This window comes from Phocoena sinus, chromosome X (assembly GCF_008692025.1).
Source record: "Phocoena sinus isolate mPhoSin1 chromosome X, mPhoSin1.pri, whole genome shotgun sequence".
Classification (NCBI taxonomy): domain Eukaryota; kingdom Metazoa; phylum Chordata; class Mammalia; order Artiodactyla; family Phocoenidae; genus Phocoena; species Phocoena sinus.
This window is the reverse complement of record NC_045784.1, coordinates 87,040,097-87,056,272: the sequence shown is the minus strand read 5'-3', so window position 1 is coordinate 87,056,272 and position 16,176 is coordinate 87,040,097. Positions and strand designations below refer to the sequence as shown.

General features: G+C 38.8%; 1 protein-coding gene across 2 annotated transcripts; it reads left to right on the top strand.

The window, feature by feature from the left end:
- Positions 1–11,133: 11,133 nt before the first annotated feature.
- BEX5 (brain expressed X-linked 5) lies at positions 11,134–13,480 on the top strand. 2 transcript variants are annotated; one of them, XM_032620107.1, is made up of 3 exons: positions 11,134–11,266; positions 12,388–12,454; positions 12,887–13,480. In XM_032620107.1, the coding sequence occupies exon 3, from the start codon at positions 12,917–12,919 to the stop codon at positions 13,253–13,255; it is 339 nt and encodes a 112-aa protein (XP_032475998.1). In that variant the 5' UTR covers positions 11,134–11,266; positions 12,388–12,454; positions 12,887–12,916; the 3' UTR covers positions 13,256–13,480. The 2 variants fall into 2 exon arrangements, with proteins under 2 accessions (XP_032475998.1, XP_032475999.1); XM_032620108.1 differs by lacking the exon at positions 11,134–11,266 and adding an exon at positions 11,843–11,867.
- The last annotated feature ends 2,696 nt before the right edge of the window (positions 13,481–16,176 follow it).

Sequence of the window (16,176 nt, the reverse complement as noted above, 5' to 3'; positions counted from 1 at the left end):
TCAGCCAGAACCCCTTACAGCTCGGGTTCTAAATGGGATCTTGGTTGTATCAAGCATATGCACCATCCTGAGACTTAGAGTTGTAACTGAATGACATGGGAGCCCCGTATGGCTCAGTGACGTGGTCAACTGTGTATGATGGGAGGGATCTCTGGTTCTTATGGAGCAGTCACAGCAGAGTGCCTGGAATGCATACATGTCAGTTAGCACACAGGCAGCAGTGGTGTTTCAGCTATAGCAGTCCCAAAGTGTGAGTGGGCTTCCCCTGGCTGTGTAGCATCCAAGCCGGCTTTTCTGGCCCTCACAGAGTTTTTGTCAGCTATGGAATATATTTTATTAACAGTGTCTTATTTTTATAAAATAGCTATTAGAACGAATAGCTGGCATAGGCAAGTGGGAACTTTGATTGAAAGAGTACTTGACACCAAAAGTGGTTGCAAGCCAAGGGCCCTGAAGGAAGAGGGAATCTGAGAAAAGGTATTTGGCTTAGGTGGATCTGAAGACAGTAAGGATCCAAGTGACATTAGAGGATGAAATATTGGTGTTCCACGGCACACAATGGTGAAACAGTTGCAGGAGTTGTCGCCTGTGGTCACTTGAATGAAATGCCTTTGAAGTCAATGTGTCGGTGGACCAAACAGATGCTGTTAGGGACTCAGAGGACGCTCCCTTCCTCACAGCACTGAGAAACACATTAGTGCGGAGGGCATCTTCATCTTCGAAGTGTTCTGAAGTGGCTGGCTTGTGCAGGCCACAGATGAGATGGGAGATCCTGCCATTGACATGGTCACCCTCATTTAAGTGAGGATGATAGAATATAGAACAGTTCCATCAAGTCAAAGCATTTCCCCATGCCACTTTGTAGTCACAACCTCTATCCACTGATCAGTTTTTTATCCCTATAGTTTTATCTTTACCAGATTGTCTTATAAATGGAATCATATTATAGCTGCTTTAAATGTGTCAACCTGGGTAGAATGGACTAAATTTTCTAGGATTCACTTACCTATATGTCTGTGGTTAGAGTTAGTCACAAGAGAAATTATTAAGAGAGATTTTGAGAGTGGAAGTGAAGACATTGCCTCTTTGTAGTTCAAAGACATTGCTGGCACACCTCAATGGTGTGAGACATCAGCCAAGCCTGCGACTGTTCCAAATTTCCCCTAGATCCTCTTTGCCTTTCTGACTACTGGGTATGGCATGTGTATTTAGATATATGTTTAGGGGCCCCAGATTCTGCATGACACCCATGCCACTAAGTATAGAGGCCCTAGGAACATTCTCAGTCTGTTCTCAAGGGCTCCAGTTTGTGCTTATGCATTATGGCTTGTGCTTGTTCTCCCCCAGGTTACACCTAGTTTTTCTTTCTGACTGTTTGCACTTTGGTCTTCAAGCTTCAGGATCAGATGTGAAGAGACAGCCTTACAGAAACTACTTAGCTCCCACAGTTGTGTGAGCTCAAATATCTGTAGTGATGAGCTGATTGCAAGGAATACCAGCCCCGAAGAGACACAAAGTAATTTCTCCAAGTCAGCACCCACACTCTCCTCCAGTTCCATGCCCATCTTCTCCTACGAGCAGCTAGAAATGGTGCAGGCTGTCTCCACTCAGTCTAAAATAAAATTTGTTTGGTGTTATAAGAGAGTGATGGGAATATACAGGGATAGGAGTGAGTTGAGAGGAGCAGGGGAGTAAATAATGGGATCTCATAGATTTTTTTTAAATCTCTATAAATACATCCAAATTAAATTATAATATATGTAAGCAAATTTTAAACCAAAAAGATATTCCACTATTCATACTACTATAGTCATTCCCTTTTTTATCACTCAGTACCCAGAACATCTTTCTCTCTCAGTAAAAATTAAGCTACCTCTGTGCTTTGAACATGTGTACAGTAATGTTCTGAATTCCATGGACCCTGTTCCATGACTGACATTTAGATTTACACAAGTTTTTCCCCAGTACACACTGTGCCACAGTGCCCATTCCAGGGCATATGTCACAGCAAATTTGAAGGGATGTTTTTGTCACATAGATTAGGAAATGGCACTGTGCAGTCAGTGTGTCTCCACTTTGGTCCTAACGGATGCTGTCTGTCTTTTATCCACTCCAGATGCCTTCATGACAACCACTGGACTACATCAGAGCCACAAAATTACTTGCTCTGCCCAAGGTGAGATCTGGGAATTGAGTTGAGGAAAGTGGAGGTTAGATGGCTTGGGGATGAAACTCAGGGCTCCGGGTACTGATGATCCCCCAACTCCCTCCTTTCACTTCCTACAAACTGTAATCAAGGTTCAAGAAGAGGCTTTCATGAAATGATCCACAGTCCTGAAAACAAAAACTCTAAAAGAAGCACTGGACTTGTAATCATCATTCTAATCTTTCTCTTTTCTCTAGCCTGTGACTGAAGTGAGAGGTACAAATTGTCCAGAAAGCAAAAGCTTACACTGGAGGACTGACACTCATCCACCCAAAAGGTCAGTTGTTCTGTCTATTTGTCCTACCCAGAATCCCTACTTCTTTTCAAAATAAAGAGTGATGTTGTTTGCTCTGTAAGTGATGTTAAATGTTGTATGTTGTATATCCTGGATTACTTTTTCCAACCATGAGCCAACAGGGCCAGGACCAAAAGGTCCTGCCTCACCACTCAAATCTGGGCAATCCCTAGTACTCACATTACTTCAGTGTAGCCCCAGAGATTTGTAAATAAAACCTGATGAATGAGGACACACATTATTCTGGGGAGGAGACTTGGAGACAAGGTGACTAAGCCAGATGCCATATCTGGAGACTGGCAGAAGCAGGGATGTTATCTGGCCAACAGGACTTTTGCAAGGGATGCCCACTATCTCAATGGAGTAAGTGGAAGTAAGGCAATTCCCACTGTTAATTTACACACTTTTTATTGTTTGAATTATTTCTCAAAGAGCATATAGCACATATTTTTAAGATTTACAAAAATAGGAATTGTATAGTGATCTTATTAAACTTCTCACATACCTTTCATCAGTCTTCATCCTAAATACCTACCAATAAAATACTGTACTCCTTATCCATGTACCCAAGAAATTTTGACACAAAACAATATGAATAAAAAACATCAGTCAAAGTAACTATATGGGTAAAAACAAAAGTCAGAATTTTATTATGTTTTTGGCTTGTAACTCCTCTTTTTTCCCCTACATTATTTAAAAGACAAATACATAAAATAATCATTATAAATATATATTAATGGGCACAAAATGTATATAGATGTAATTTGTGACAATAATAACATAAAGGGAAAGGATAAAATTGTATAGAAGCAAAATTTATGTAAAGTATTGAAACTAAGTTGGTATTAATTCAAACTAGATTGCTATAAATTGAAGTTACTAATTGTAATCCCCACAGTAACCTCTATGAAAAAAGTGTATAAATTACTTAAACACAAAAGAAAGCAATGGGGGAACTGAGGACAAAATAGGTATAAGATATACAGAAAACAAATAGTGAAATGACAGAGAGAAGTCCTTTCATATTAGTAATTACTAATTAGTAATTAGTAAATGTGAATGGACCAAACTTTCCAATTAAAGTACAAACATTGAAAGAATGGATAAAATAACATGATCAAACTATATGCTGTCTACAAGAGACTCATTGTAGATCCAAAAACACAAATAGTGTGAAAGTAAAATGATAGAAAAGATATTTCATGAAAATTGTTATCAAAGAAGAGCTGGGTGGCTATACTAACAGTAGACAAAATCAACATTAAGTAAAAAGAAAAATTACAAGATATGAAGAAATATATAATATATTGATAAAAGCGTCAATACATCAAGAAGATAACAATTATAAACATATGTACACCTAACAAAAGAGCCCCAAAATATAAAAAGGAAGAACTGATAATTGAAGGGAGAAATAGTTCTAGAATAATAGTTGGAGAATTTAATACTCTATTTCCACTAATGGATGGCACAACTATACAGTAGATCAATAAGGATAATAGAGGACTTGAATAATACTCTAAAATCCAGTAGGCCAGATAAGTATATACAGAACACTCTACCCAACAACATCAGAATACACATTCTTCTCAAGTACATATGAAACATTCTCCAGGATAGACCATATATTAGTCCAGAAAACAAGTCTCAAAACATTTAAAAAGATTAAAATCATACAAAATATCTTCTAAAACAACAATGGATGAAACTAGAAATCAGTAACAGAGGAAAACTGGGAAATTTACAAATATGAGGAAATTTTAAAAAGCACTTATAAATAACCAATGGGTCAAAGAAGAAATCACAAGGGCAATTAGAAAATATTTTAAGAATGAAAACAAAAACACAATATACCAAACTTATGGGATGCAGCTAAAGCAGTGCTGAGGGAAATGTACAGCTGTAAACATGTACATTAAAAAGGGGGGCACACTAAACCCAAAACTAGCAGAAAGAAGGAAATAATAAAGATTATATTAGAAATAAATAGTGACTAGAAATCAGTCGACAAAATCTTCAACATGGAATTACCCTATGACCCAGCAATACCTTCCTAGATGTATACAAAAAAAAATTGAAAACAGGTGTTCAAACAAGAATTTGTATACAAATTTTCATAGCAGCACTATTCATGATAGCCATTAGATGGAAATAACCCAAATGTCCATCAGCTGCTGCATTAATAAAGACAATGTGGCATATCCATGCAATATAATATTACTCAGCCATAATAAGGAATGAAGTAGTAAAACTACATGGGTGAACTTTGAAAACATCATGTTAAGTGAAAGAAACCAGAAACAAAAGGTTATATATTGCATGATTCCATTTATATGAAATATCAAGAATAGGAAAACCCATAGAGACAGAATGCAGATTTGTGGTTGCCAGAGGTTGTGGGGAGGGAGTAATAGGGAATGATTGCTTAATAGATACGGGATTTTCTTTTGGGGTGATGAAAAAGTTTATGGAACTAGATAGGGGTGATGGTTGCAAAACACTGTCAATGTACTAAATGCCACTGAATTGTACACTTTCAAATGGTTAAAATGTTGAATTTTATGTTAGATATATTGTATCTCAATTTAAAAAGAAAAATGGTTTAGGTAGTGTGGTAGAGAGAATTCTAAGATACCCCCCACAAGATTCCAGACCCTGGTTATTCTATCACATGCTAATCAAGGCACTTCTGCAATTCAATTTTTCACATGTAATTAAAGTCCCAAATGAGTTGGCTTTAAAAGGTTAAGATTATCTAGGTGGATTGGACTTAATCACATGAACCATTCAAAAGTAGACAATTTTCTCCAGCTGGAAGCAGAAGTGGAAGTCAGAGAAATTCTAAGTGTGAAAGGGATTTGAAGTAAGGGCAGTTCTCTCTTGCTGTGATTGAGAGAACCACATGGTAAGATATGAGAGCAATCTGCAGTTGCTGAGAGCAGTCCCTGGTTGACAGCTAGTAAGAAAACTGAGACTTCAGTCCTACATCCTCCAGGAACTGAATTCTGACAATAACAAGAATGTGTTTAAAAGCAGATTTTTCCCTAAGTTTGTCACCAGATGAGGACACAGCAAGCCAACTTCAGCCTTGTGATTCTCTGAGCAGGGAATCCAGCCTTGTTGTGCCTGATTTCTGACCTATGGAAACTGTGAGATGAATTTTGTTGTATATGCCTCTAAGTTTATGGTGATTTGTTACACAGCAATAGAAGACATGGAAATATGTCCAAATATACTGTTAAGTTTTTTTAAAAAGTCTCAGAAAACTCTACATGGTTCAACTAAAATATGTGCATATATGTTGTGTTATTTTAGTAACATATTTTAATAAAGAAAGCAACTTTTGTAATGTGATTAAGATTGGGAAAGCCATTAGACTCTCCTTTATTTCTACTACAGAAGGGAGATTTATTTTAAACCATTCTTATTAATATTATGAAGAAAAACTGAGTTTTAATAGCATTTGGGTACAAAGCTTTCTTTAACAAAATCCTACTAAGCTTAACAAAGGGATGTTTTACATTAGCCAATAGAATTTTTTTTTTTTTTTTTGTGGTACGCGGGCCTCTCACTGTTGTGGCCTCTCCCGTTGTGGAGCACAGGCTCCAGACGCGCAGGCTCAGCGGCCATGGCTCACGGGCCTAGCCGCTCCGCAGCATGTGGGATCTTCCCGGACCGGGGCACGAACCCGTGTCCCCTGCATCGGCAGGCGGACTCTCAACCACTGCGCCACCAGGGAAGCCCAGCCAATAGAAATTTTTGAACAATAATTTTCCCACTAGTCTTTGCTGTATGACATGCTGTATTAAAATGTTTCAAAATTTTTTAAAGCTTTTGAAGTAACAAAAGAACAAATAATCTTTTATGACCATGAAATTTTTACAAGTTTTAGCATTAGAAAAAAATTGTAATCATTAAAAAAAAATCTAGTTGAGTGGTGAACAATAGTTTCTTGTGCTGAGTAAATGGGGAAAAATGTAGTGACTTTAAAATTATTTTTCTTCAAACTTTCATCTTGCTGTTAAGCATAGTTCTGTACCTTTCCTAAAGGAGAAGCTCACATTTATATAATTCTTCCCTGATTTAATAACATTTTACTTTATATAAGTATATGCATAGAAAACGATTTCCAATAATATACACCAAAGTAGATGGTTTTATTTTTGAAAAACAATTCAATCATTAAAATTAAACAATTTAGAAAGAACAGAGACTGAAATAAATGTAGAAGAAAAGGAAATTACAGATCAATGACAGACGTGTGTGTGTCTTAACCAATTTCAGGGTTTACCAAAATAGATTGTTCGCTTGTACAGAAATCTTAGGGAAATGTATTCAGTTTGAAACTTTTCCCTTCAACCTAAAAATCTGTTCTTAAGTGTTACTCTATTTAGAAGCTATGTAACATCCTAAATATTAAAGAACAATTTTAAGTATTTCATCCTTGCTTGAGCTAAGAAAGTATTCCTACACATAAATACATACAAAATAAAACTTCTGAAAGACTATATAGCAAACTCATGCACTTTCTACATTATTCATATCTGTATTACTCTACTTTTAAAAACCCAACCATTAAGGATAATAAAGATATTTAAAAATAGAAGTTGAACTACACTAAGAATTAAAGAAAATAAATCAGCAAATTAATGGGATAATTTTTAAAACCCATCAAAGTGTTTCCCAGACTTGCCTGATCTTATAAATTACCTGGGGTACTTCTGAAAATACACTCTCATGTCCCATCCGAGACCTACTAAATCAGAACTTCCAGAGGAAGAACCTGTGTATCTAGGTGTTATTTCCATATCTAGGATGAAATTCCAAAAGGGACAGATTTGGAAAATCCTGGCAGATGAGGCTTAACAACAACAACAACCCTAAAAACTAAAAACAAATAAATGCAACATAAAATTTTGCATTCAAATGAAGTACAAAGGAGCCATACACAAGGATGTTCACTGAAACTATGGCTATATTAGAAAAAAGTAGGGAAAAAAGTTAAATGAGCATCAACAGGAAAACAATAAAATGAATTAAAATACAATTATACAATGGAATACTATACTGCTGTAAAAATAAAGGACCTACATCTATATGTATATCAACATAGATGAATCTCAAAAAATGGACTTGAGGATATGGGGAGGGGGAAGGGTAAGCTGTGACAAAGTGAGAGAGTGGCATGGACATATATACACTACCAAACGTAAAATAGATAGCTAGTGGGAAGCAGCCGCATAGCACAGGGAGATCAGCTCGGTGGTTTGTGACCACCTAGAGGGGTGGGATAGGGAGGGTGGGAGGGAGGGAGAATCAAGAGGGAAGAGATATGGGAACATATGTATATGTATAACTGATTCACTTTGTTATAAAGCAGAAACTAACACACCATTGTAAAGCAATTATACTCCAATAAAGATGTTAAAAAAAAAACAACGGCAAAAAAACAAAAAACATGATTTCTAAGAAAAAGTAGGTTGTGTAAGAAAAGTAGGTTGCATGTTTGTGTATGTATGCATATATATGTGTGTATGTATATATACACACACATTTAAAGTACATAAAATAACTATGTGTTTATATATATATATATACACATGTACGTATTTATTATATATATTTTCAAACTATATATATTATAAAAGTATGGATGTATGCTATATTCTCTCAATCTAGTTTTATATGACTCCAATATTTCATAAATTAGTATGATTGATTACAACCTGTGTTGGTGAGGGTGTGAACAATCTTTTTGGAGGGCAATCTGCCTATACACATTTATTGAAACAGTACTGGTTACTGTAAATATATGGAAATAATACCCATATGAGTCAATTGGGGATTGGTTAAATAAATTATGATAATTTGAACAGTTTTGAGACATTAAAAACAGGGAGAGTAGTAAAATTGTTACTAATCTGAAAATATTTTTAAGCAAATAAATAAGCAAGTAGCAGACCAGCTTATGGTATATTATTCTATTAAAATAGATGCATGAATAAATTATGTATAATACTGAGTAGAGAACATTTACTAAGATTATACACTAAAATATTTATCTTTATACATTACAAGTTTATATATATATATATATATATATATTTTTTTTTTTTTAATATAAGAAATCTCCAAAGACCAAAACATAGGCTCATCTTTAAGAAAATTTTATGTGGAATGAACTGAAATAAATATTTTTAAATGACCATTCGATCTTCAACTGACTCAAATGGTTCAGAAAATAAAATGTCCTTCTACATGAAGAGAGAATGATAAAGCAAATGTAGCAAAATGTTAAAACTGGGGAATACAGTGAAGGACATGTGGGGGTTCTTTGTGCTATTTTCAAAACTATTCTGTAATTTTGAGGCTATTTCATAATAATAACAATGGGAGCTTTTTGCTTTGTTTCATTTTGTTTTTTTGCCCATGACATGGATTCCCAACCCTACCTAATATTAAGAATTGTGTAAAAAACCTAAATGCAAGTTCTCAGGCCTGGCTCCAATCTACTGAACTAGAATCTTCAGAGAATAGTCTGGGAATGTTAATCTCAGGTGTCTGCTATTATCTGGCAGGTATAGAAAACATTACCTGATGACTATGACAACACTTTTTAAAGAATAAATGAAATAAGACAAAATGAAACAAAATATAAAATAAAACAAAATTTAAAAAATATAGTAAGCCAGTGTTGGTGAACACATAAGAAAACAGGAATGCTCATACATTATAGGTGCCAAATTGGGACAATATTTTTCAAGGCCAATGTCTATGCCAGTTAAAAGCATCCATAATCATGTACAGCAATGACCATTCTAGGAATTTAATACCTTCATATTATTATCAAAAATTTATGTACAAAGAAGTTCAATCAACGATGTGTCTCATAATGAAAACTACAGACAGCCCAATATCCATAAACATGGGAATGGATGTGTGTGTATTATCTTTATTTTGAAGGTAAATATTTGGACTGATTTAGAGTAAAAGTGAATAGTACAATTCCTGAGGCAGGGATAAAAATGATATTGTCCTTCCACTTTATCTCATTTCTAAATTTTACCGAGGGCTTTTTCTGGCACCTTGGGAGCTTGCTCAGCCCAGGCTTAGGACAACCTAGATGTGCCAGAGATTTTAACATTCCTAGGGTAACATCCACCAATAAAGGATCCACATCTGTGGATAAATGCTCCAGTTTCCCATCTCTTATTGGGATAATTCTGAGGAGCATTGTACATGGTTCCTTAGACTTAGAGGGTCCCCAGCAGGATTGGACCAATTGCCTTTTGGCTATGTCTGTCTCTGGTGCTATATTTTTTAAAAAACATTTTCATCCTAAAATTATATACAAAATAACATTTGTTATATATTATTTCAATGATTTATGTATTTTTATCTAAATGTTTAGTGTCTGTATTTAAGTGTATAACAGGAATAACACACTTCGTTTTTTTTCCAAATAACCAATTATATCAGCACCATTTCTTCAGTAATCTAACCTTTCACCACTGATTCAAAATATTTCAATCAGATTACTAATATTTCTCCATATTTGGGTTTGAAAATTGGCTTTCTCTTCTGTTTCATTTGTCCTATATTTATTCTGGTATAATATTGTTTTAATATTGTGGCTTCACAATACTTTTTACCTGTTAGCATAACTTTCCCAAATTACTGTTCTGAATTGTTGGAAGACCTCAGTGTTGCTCTATTTTAGAAGCTATTCTAGAGTCTTTTTGTAAAGTGAAGTTGTACTAATATAATTTAAATATAATTTAGAGGAGATGATACATTTGTCACAGGTTCTCAAAATCTGAAAATCCACCATCAAGACTCCATTAGACTCACTGCCTCATCTCATGAAAGGACTGCACAGAGGCCCTTCATAAGGGAAACCAGCAGCATAGGTTTATATTTCAAAGTCCTTAAAAGGGGGTGAGGGTGCAATCTGGAGGGTCTATATTTATAGGATGATTCAACAGCAGAAACATGTTGCCAAGTTTTTGCAACTTGAATCGATTTTCAACTGAAAATAATTGTATTGTCTAATTATAACAACCAAAAAATGAATGCATGCTGACGGGAAACAGAACAAAAACAATCATCCACCCCTTCAAAAAGTAAATAAACAGAAAGGGAAATAATTAGAGTGAAAGTGTTTTTAAAAATGTTACCTCCTACCTATTTTCCAGACTCCCTAGCCTTGCACACCCCTCCCCCGTCCCGGTTCCAGCCTGGGACAAAACCAACAAGACTAATAGGGTCAACTCTAGGCTTTACTTGTCGGTGAGTGGAAGGGAAAGAAGTGGGCATTTAATATTATAGAAGAGGAAGACGCAATTCTTTAAAAGCTCCAGCAGAAATCAGGACAAAGGCAAATACGACAAAATATTATGACCCGTTTGGTGTCGAGGATGCTAAATAGGAAAATAAATAAATAGATAAACAAACAAACAAATAAATAAATAAATAACGGATGGGCAGTACCCAGTGGTATTGGTGGGGGGAAGGTGGGAATGAGGAGAAAGGTGGCCCCGCCCACAACCTACTGCAGCTCCGCAGGTACGAACCATAATTGGGGATCTGAGCTCACAGTGACGTAGCCCTTACGAGACCTAGAGCCCGCCCTTGGATTAGTCTCTCCTCCCAGTTGCAGTCCTTAGTCGTTTGTGGCTGTGTGCCGGCTCGCTATTGCCTTGAAGACGGGCGAACCTGTCCCCAGGAAGGAGGAAGTCGTAGAAGCTGACCCAGATTCTTGGCAGGTTGGAGGGTGCTGACTGGGGAAGGGAGCGGGGGCCTCAGGGCAAAGACCAGAGCGGGTCCAGGACTGGATTCTCTCTGTCCCTTCCCCGATGTCCACACATTTGGTGCAAGAAATAGAGGGCTTGGTGGGAGGAGATCAAGAGGGGCCAAGGGTTAAGAATGGGTACCAGTTGGTATCTCCTAGGAGGTGGGCGATCGGGCGACGCCTGGAAGGGAAGGACTAGAAAAGGATACGGCGAGGAAACGGCCTGATTCCTGCAGGGCGACGGGAGGGGGCGCGCAACCGGTGACCCTGGGTTGGGGATGGCGGACTCTGCATCGGGTCTAGGCCACCGTTCCCGGTATTTCTTCTCCACCCTCCTTCCATTTTGGAGCCGGAAATGGTGGGCTGTGGGAACTCCGGGGAGGGGTAGGGGGAGGGGACCGGGGCGGCTGCTGCAGAGGATAGGGACAGGGATTAGGTCTGGGAAGCACGTCCCTTCTGTAGAGGAGGCAGTCGATTGGGCGGGCTACTGACTTCGGGATATAGGCGGGGAACGAGAAACAGTTTCTGGTCCCTGCAGGTCGGTGTAAGCGTGGGCGCTACCTGCGGACCCTGGGGTAAGCCTGACAAAGCGCTGACGCCGCAGCGGGGACAGGTTTGCAATGCCCACGTTACCTCTTCATTCATCTTGATGCATAAAATGGTGGGCAGTGGCCCGAGGGTGAGCTCCAGAAAGTCCACTGGGTCCCAAAAGGTCCTGGCAGATACCCAGATTGAAATTCTTTATAAATGAACCACGTAACCACCCAGCAACCTCTTCGGATTCCCACGCCCCGCAAGTTGTCCATTTGCGTTCAAGAAATGGTAATTAGATGACGGGAAGGACGAGACAGTGGAGATAAGGGGCCTAAAGAAGAGGTGAAACTGGTTTGGAAATAATCAGCTTTGATTTCTTCTGGAAGGCAGAGTAGCGCGTCACAGGGCGGGAAAAGAAGCTGTGAGACAGGATGGAGGAGAAAGAGAAGGGAGCAACATATTTCTAGCAGAGTCCTAAACCAACAACGGAGCTGGTGTCCCCTGATACTGGTCCTTTAGTCGAGTGATCAGTCCTAGCCATTGTCGAATTTCTGTCTGCAGGTCTTTAGGTCCGTGGGTGCAGCAGATTTCAAGGCTACGAGAGGAAGATTGCTTCTGATTCCTGCAGGTATGGGAGGTGCCTGGGACCCTTTGGTGTAGGGGTATCAGGGATCAGAACAGAATTTGGGGGACTCCCAGCCCTCCCTGCCCCACTTAAGTGCAGGAGAAATCTGGCCGAGTCTTTAGAAACTGTGGGCCTGTGGCTGGTGAGGGAAGAAGGGAGTAAAGGGGCAAGCTCTGGGGTGCCCCTGGAGGGCATATCAGGATCCCTGGAGGCTAAGACCTGGTTTTTCAGCGACGGTCCAGCCCACTACCTGTCCTACGTTTCTGTGCCAGGAGTGGCCCTGGGACGGTTTTCAGGGAAAATGGTGGGCTTTGGGGCAGGGCTAGATCTGTGGCACCCCTTAGAGGGCACACGAAGTCTCTCAGGTGGGAAAACCTTTGCTCACAGAGCTCTGAATCCTGTTTTTACAAAACATTCAATCCTTTTATCTACTAGGAAGAAGAAGCAGGAAAAACAAATCTCAAGATGGAAAATGTCCCCAAGGAAAGCAGAGGAGAGGAGCAGGTTCCAGTGCAGAATGAGGAAGCCCGCCCTTTGGGAGGTGGTGAAGGCCAAGAACCTGGAGGAAACATTAGAGGGGAATGGGCTCCACCTGCCCAAGATTTCAGAGAGGATATGCCCAATAGGCTTGTCAATAACATTGACATCATAGATGGAGATGCAGATGATATGGAAAGGTTCATGGAGGAGATGAGAGAGCTAAGGAGGAAAATTAGGGAGCTTCAGTTGAGGTACAGTCTGCGCATTCTTATTGGAGATCCTCCTCACCACGATCATCATGATGAATTTTGCCTTATGCCTTGAATGCTGAGGTTAATAATTGTATACCCCCCTGCTTCCCAAACTTGCATTTTCTTGATGTACCCTTTACTGTGAACCTTTTGTGTTCTGTCATTTTTCTGATTGGAGATTTAATTTTCACTTTTGACTTAGTCTGTAAGTTTTTCTGTCAGCAGGGGAGATTTTATCAACTTGCATGGAAAGATGTCTATTACATATTGTAAAGCTAATAAAGCAGTTTAGAAAGCAGTCTGTAGATATACTATCATTTAAAAGCATGTACAATATATATATATACACACACATCAGAATGCATCTTTTTCTTATTTTTTTAATGTTTTTTCTCATTTTTCCAAAATGAATACACATGTGTCAGAAAAAAATGTAAGATGTAAATAACTTACCAATCAGCTTATAAAGGGAATGGAGACAATAAATACTTGAGGCACAATTTAAAGACATAAATCTTATATTACCTCTGGATCTCTTATTTAGAAGCACAAACCTGGCAATTATTACAGATATGTTTCTTTAAAATCAGCCTATTTGTCTATAAAATGAAGATAGTACATGCTTTATAGAGCTACTGTGGGAATCAAATTAGGTAATGACCGAACTCTGTGGCTGGCTCAGTCGACACATGCAAGGCCCAGCCCTCTAGGTGTCCTTCATATTTAGGTAAGGACCAAAGGAGCAGGCCTACCAGCAAGTCCAACTGACTGCCAGGTAGGAGACACCTTTCTACACCTATGCTGCTGTGTCTCCTTTCCCTGGATAATGCCATGACTACGAGGCACTCCTTCCCCTTCTGCTAGGTTTTCCTCCCTCCACCGGTCCCCACCACTGCTGATGTGCTGGAGTCTTAAAGGTGACAAAGACCCACTGATATTTTTGGAGCCCTCAGTGGTCTGAATCCCCAGTTTGCCCATTCAGAAATGTAGAGAATGCCCCTTCCTGCTTTAGAGTTATACTTAATTCAGTTGGGTACTTCCCCAGTGCTGCTTAAGTATCCAAACAGCCCTTTGTGGTTTTTCTCAGACTTTTGTCCTCACCCCCCATCCCCCAAGATAAATCTGAGTGACACTCATGGTAGTGTGCTCAGAATTCAACTATCTCTTCTATCCTCCCATGAATATGGCTCAGTCTTCTTGGCAGTCCATTTTCTGCATAGACACTGCTACAGGTTTCACTCTTTGTATACACAGGTGTTGGGGTGGCTTTATGTCCCCAAGACTGTTCTGGTCCACACCACCCTCACCGCAGGAATCTTTGGTAGTCTCTACTCACACCAACCTACATGGATCCAGAGCAGTTTTCCTCTTCCTTTACTTTGATTTTTGCTCTGCTCAATAAACCTGTAATCACAGATCAGCGGGAAATAGGATGAGACTGGGGATCCAGGAGATGGACCCTTGTTTTAGGACATGTTCCACCACCCAGTCATCACTGCTCCCTAACTAGACTTCCCTTCTTACAGTAAATATATTGTCTCATTTGTCCTGGTACCCTCAGTGCCTAGCACAAGTTCTGGTAAGTTGTACGGCACTGCAGGTAGTTATAACTGAGTTGAAAGTCCTGCAAGCTGGGCCCAGGTTTGCCTCTGATCATTTGTGAAAACGTGACTTCTTTTCTCTGCAGACTGTAGCTTGCAATTGAAAAAGGAACACAATGGAGAAAGCATTATATATCAGTTTCAACACATGGATGTTGTAATATTAATATATATCAGTGTTTATCAACATGTGTTATAAAGACCAGCTGCATCAGAATCACCTGTGAACTGGTTAAAAGTTCAGGAAACTAGATTTTACTCCACACCCACTGCATCCTACAAGTTCATCAGACATCTCTGGACTTAAAGTGGAGGCCCCAACTTTAGTTCAAGTTTGGACACTCCCCTCCTCATTACACACACACACACACACACACACACACACACACACACACACATCAGACTTTATTTTACCACTAGGCCATCCCCTTTTTAAAGAGACAACTGTTTTATTTTTATGCTGTTATCTTTAGTGCATAGGTTGTAATCTTGGCTGCAGGCTTGAATTACCTCAGATTTTAAAGTGGAGCTCAGGACCCAATTCCAACCTATTGAATCAGACTCATTAGAAGTGAGATCAAGGGATCATTACATTGTAAAAGCACCCACAATGATTCTGATATACATGTAGAGTTCAGAACAACTGGGTATAATTTGTCACTAAAATATCTTTGGTTTATTTTCTCTGCACTATCCTTGATTGACTGTGTGAGCCTAAGGAAGTCATTTCATTTATCTAGAATGTTTTTCTTGTGAAAGACACATCAGAGAGGAAGAATTACACCCCAAAATCAACACATGAGATCCTTTTAAGATAGTAATGTCAGTGGTCCTTGAAGTTTGCTAGCCTATCAAATGCTTCAGAATCACATGTGGAGCTTGTTTAAAATACAGAATCCTAGCCCCACACCCAAGAACCACACTTTGATAATGGTGCCCAGGTAACTGCATTGTTAACAGGCTCCGAGGTAATTCTGATGCACACTGGAGTTTGAGAATTACCCATGCATATATTTTTATCCCAAGTATATTAAGGACAAACCAATAAAATAACTAAAAGAAAATATAGATATATGTTAATCTGAATCCAAGGAAAAGATTAGAGAAGAGAAGGCCTATCTGAACATTAGAAAAAGAAGAAAAGATGAAACCATAAGGGGAACAATTGGTATATACTATGTAAAAATATTAAATATTCTGTAAAGCAAGACTATAAATAAAAGTTCAAGGGGAGGATCTGTATGTCTTAATATGATGAACTGAACACCAGCTAATGCCTTTCACTCTCATTACAATATGGGGGGGCTTCCCTGGTGGCGCAGTGGTTGAGAGTCCGCCTGCTGATGCAGGGGACACGGGTTCGTGCCCCGGTCCAGGAAGATCCCACATGCCG

What these genes read in the sequence shown, in the direction of transcription:
- BEX5 (XM_032620107.1), top strand. Translation starts at nt 12,917, where the DNA reads ATGGAAAATGTCCCCAAGGAAAGCAGAGGAGAGGAGCAGGTTCCAGTG.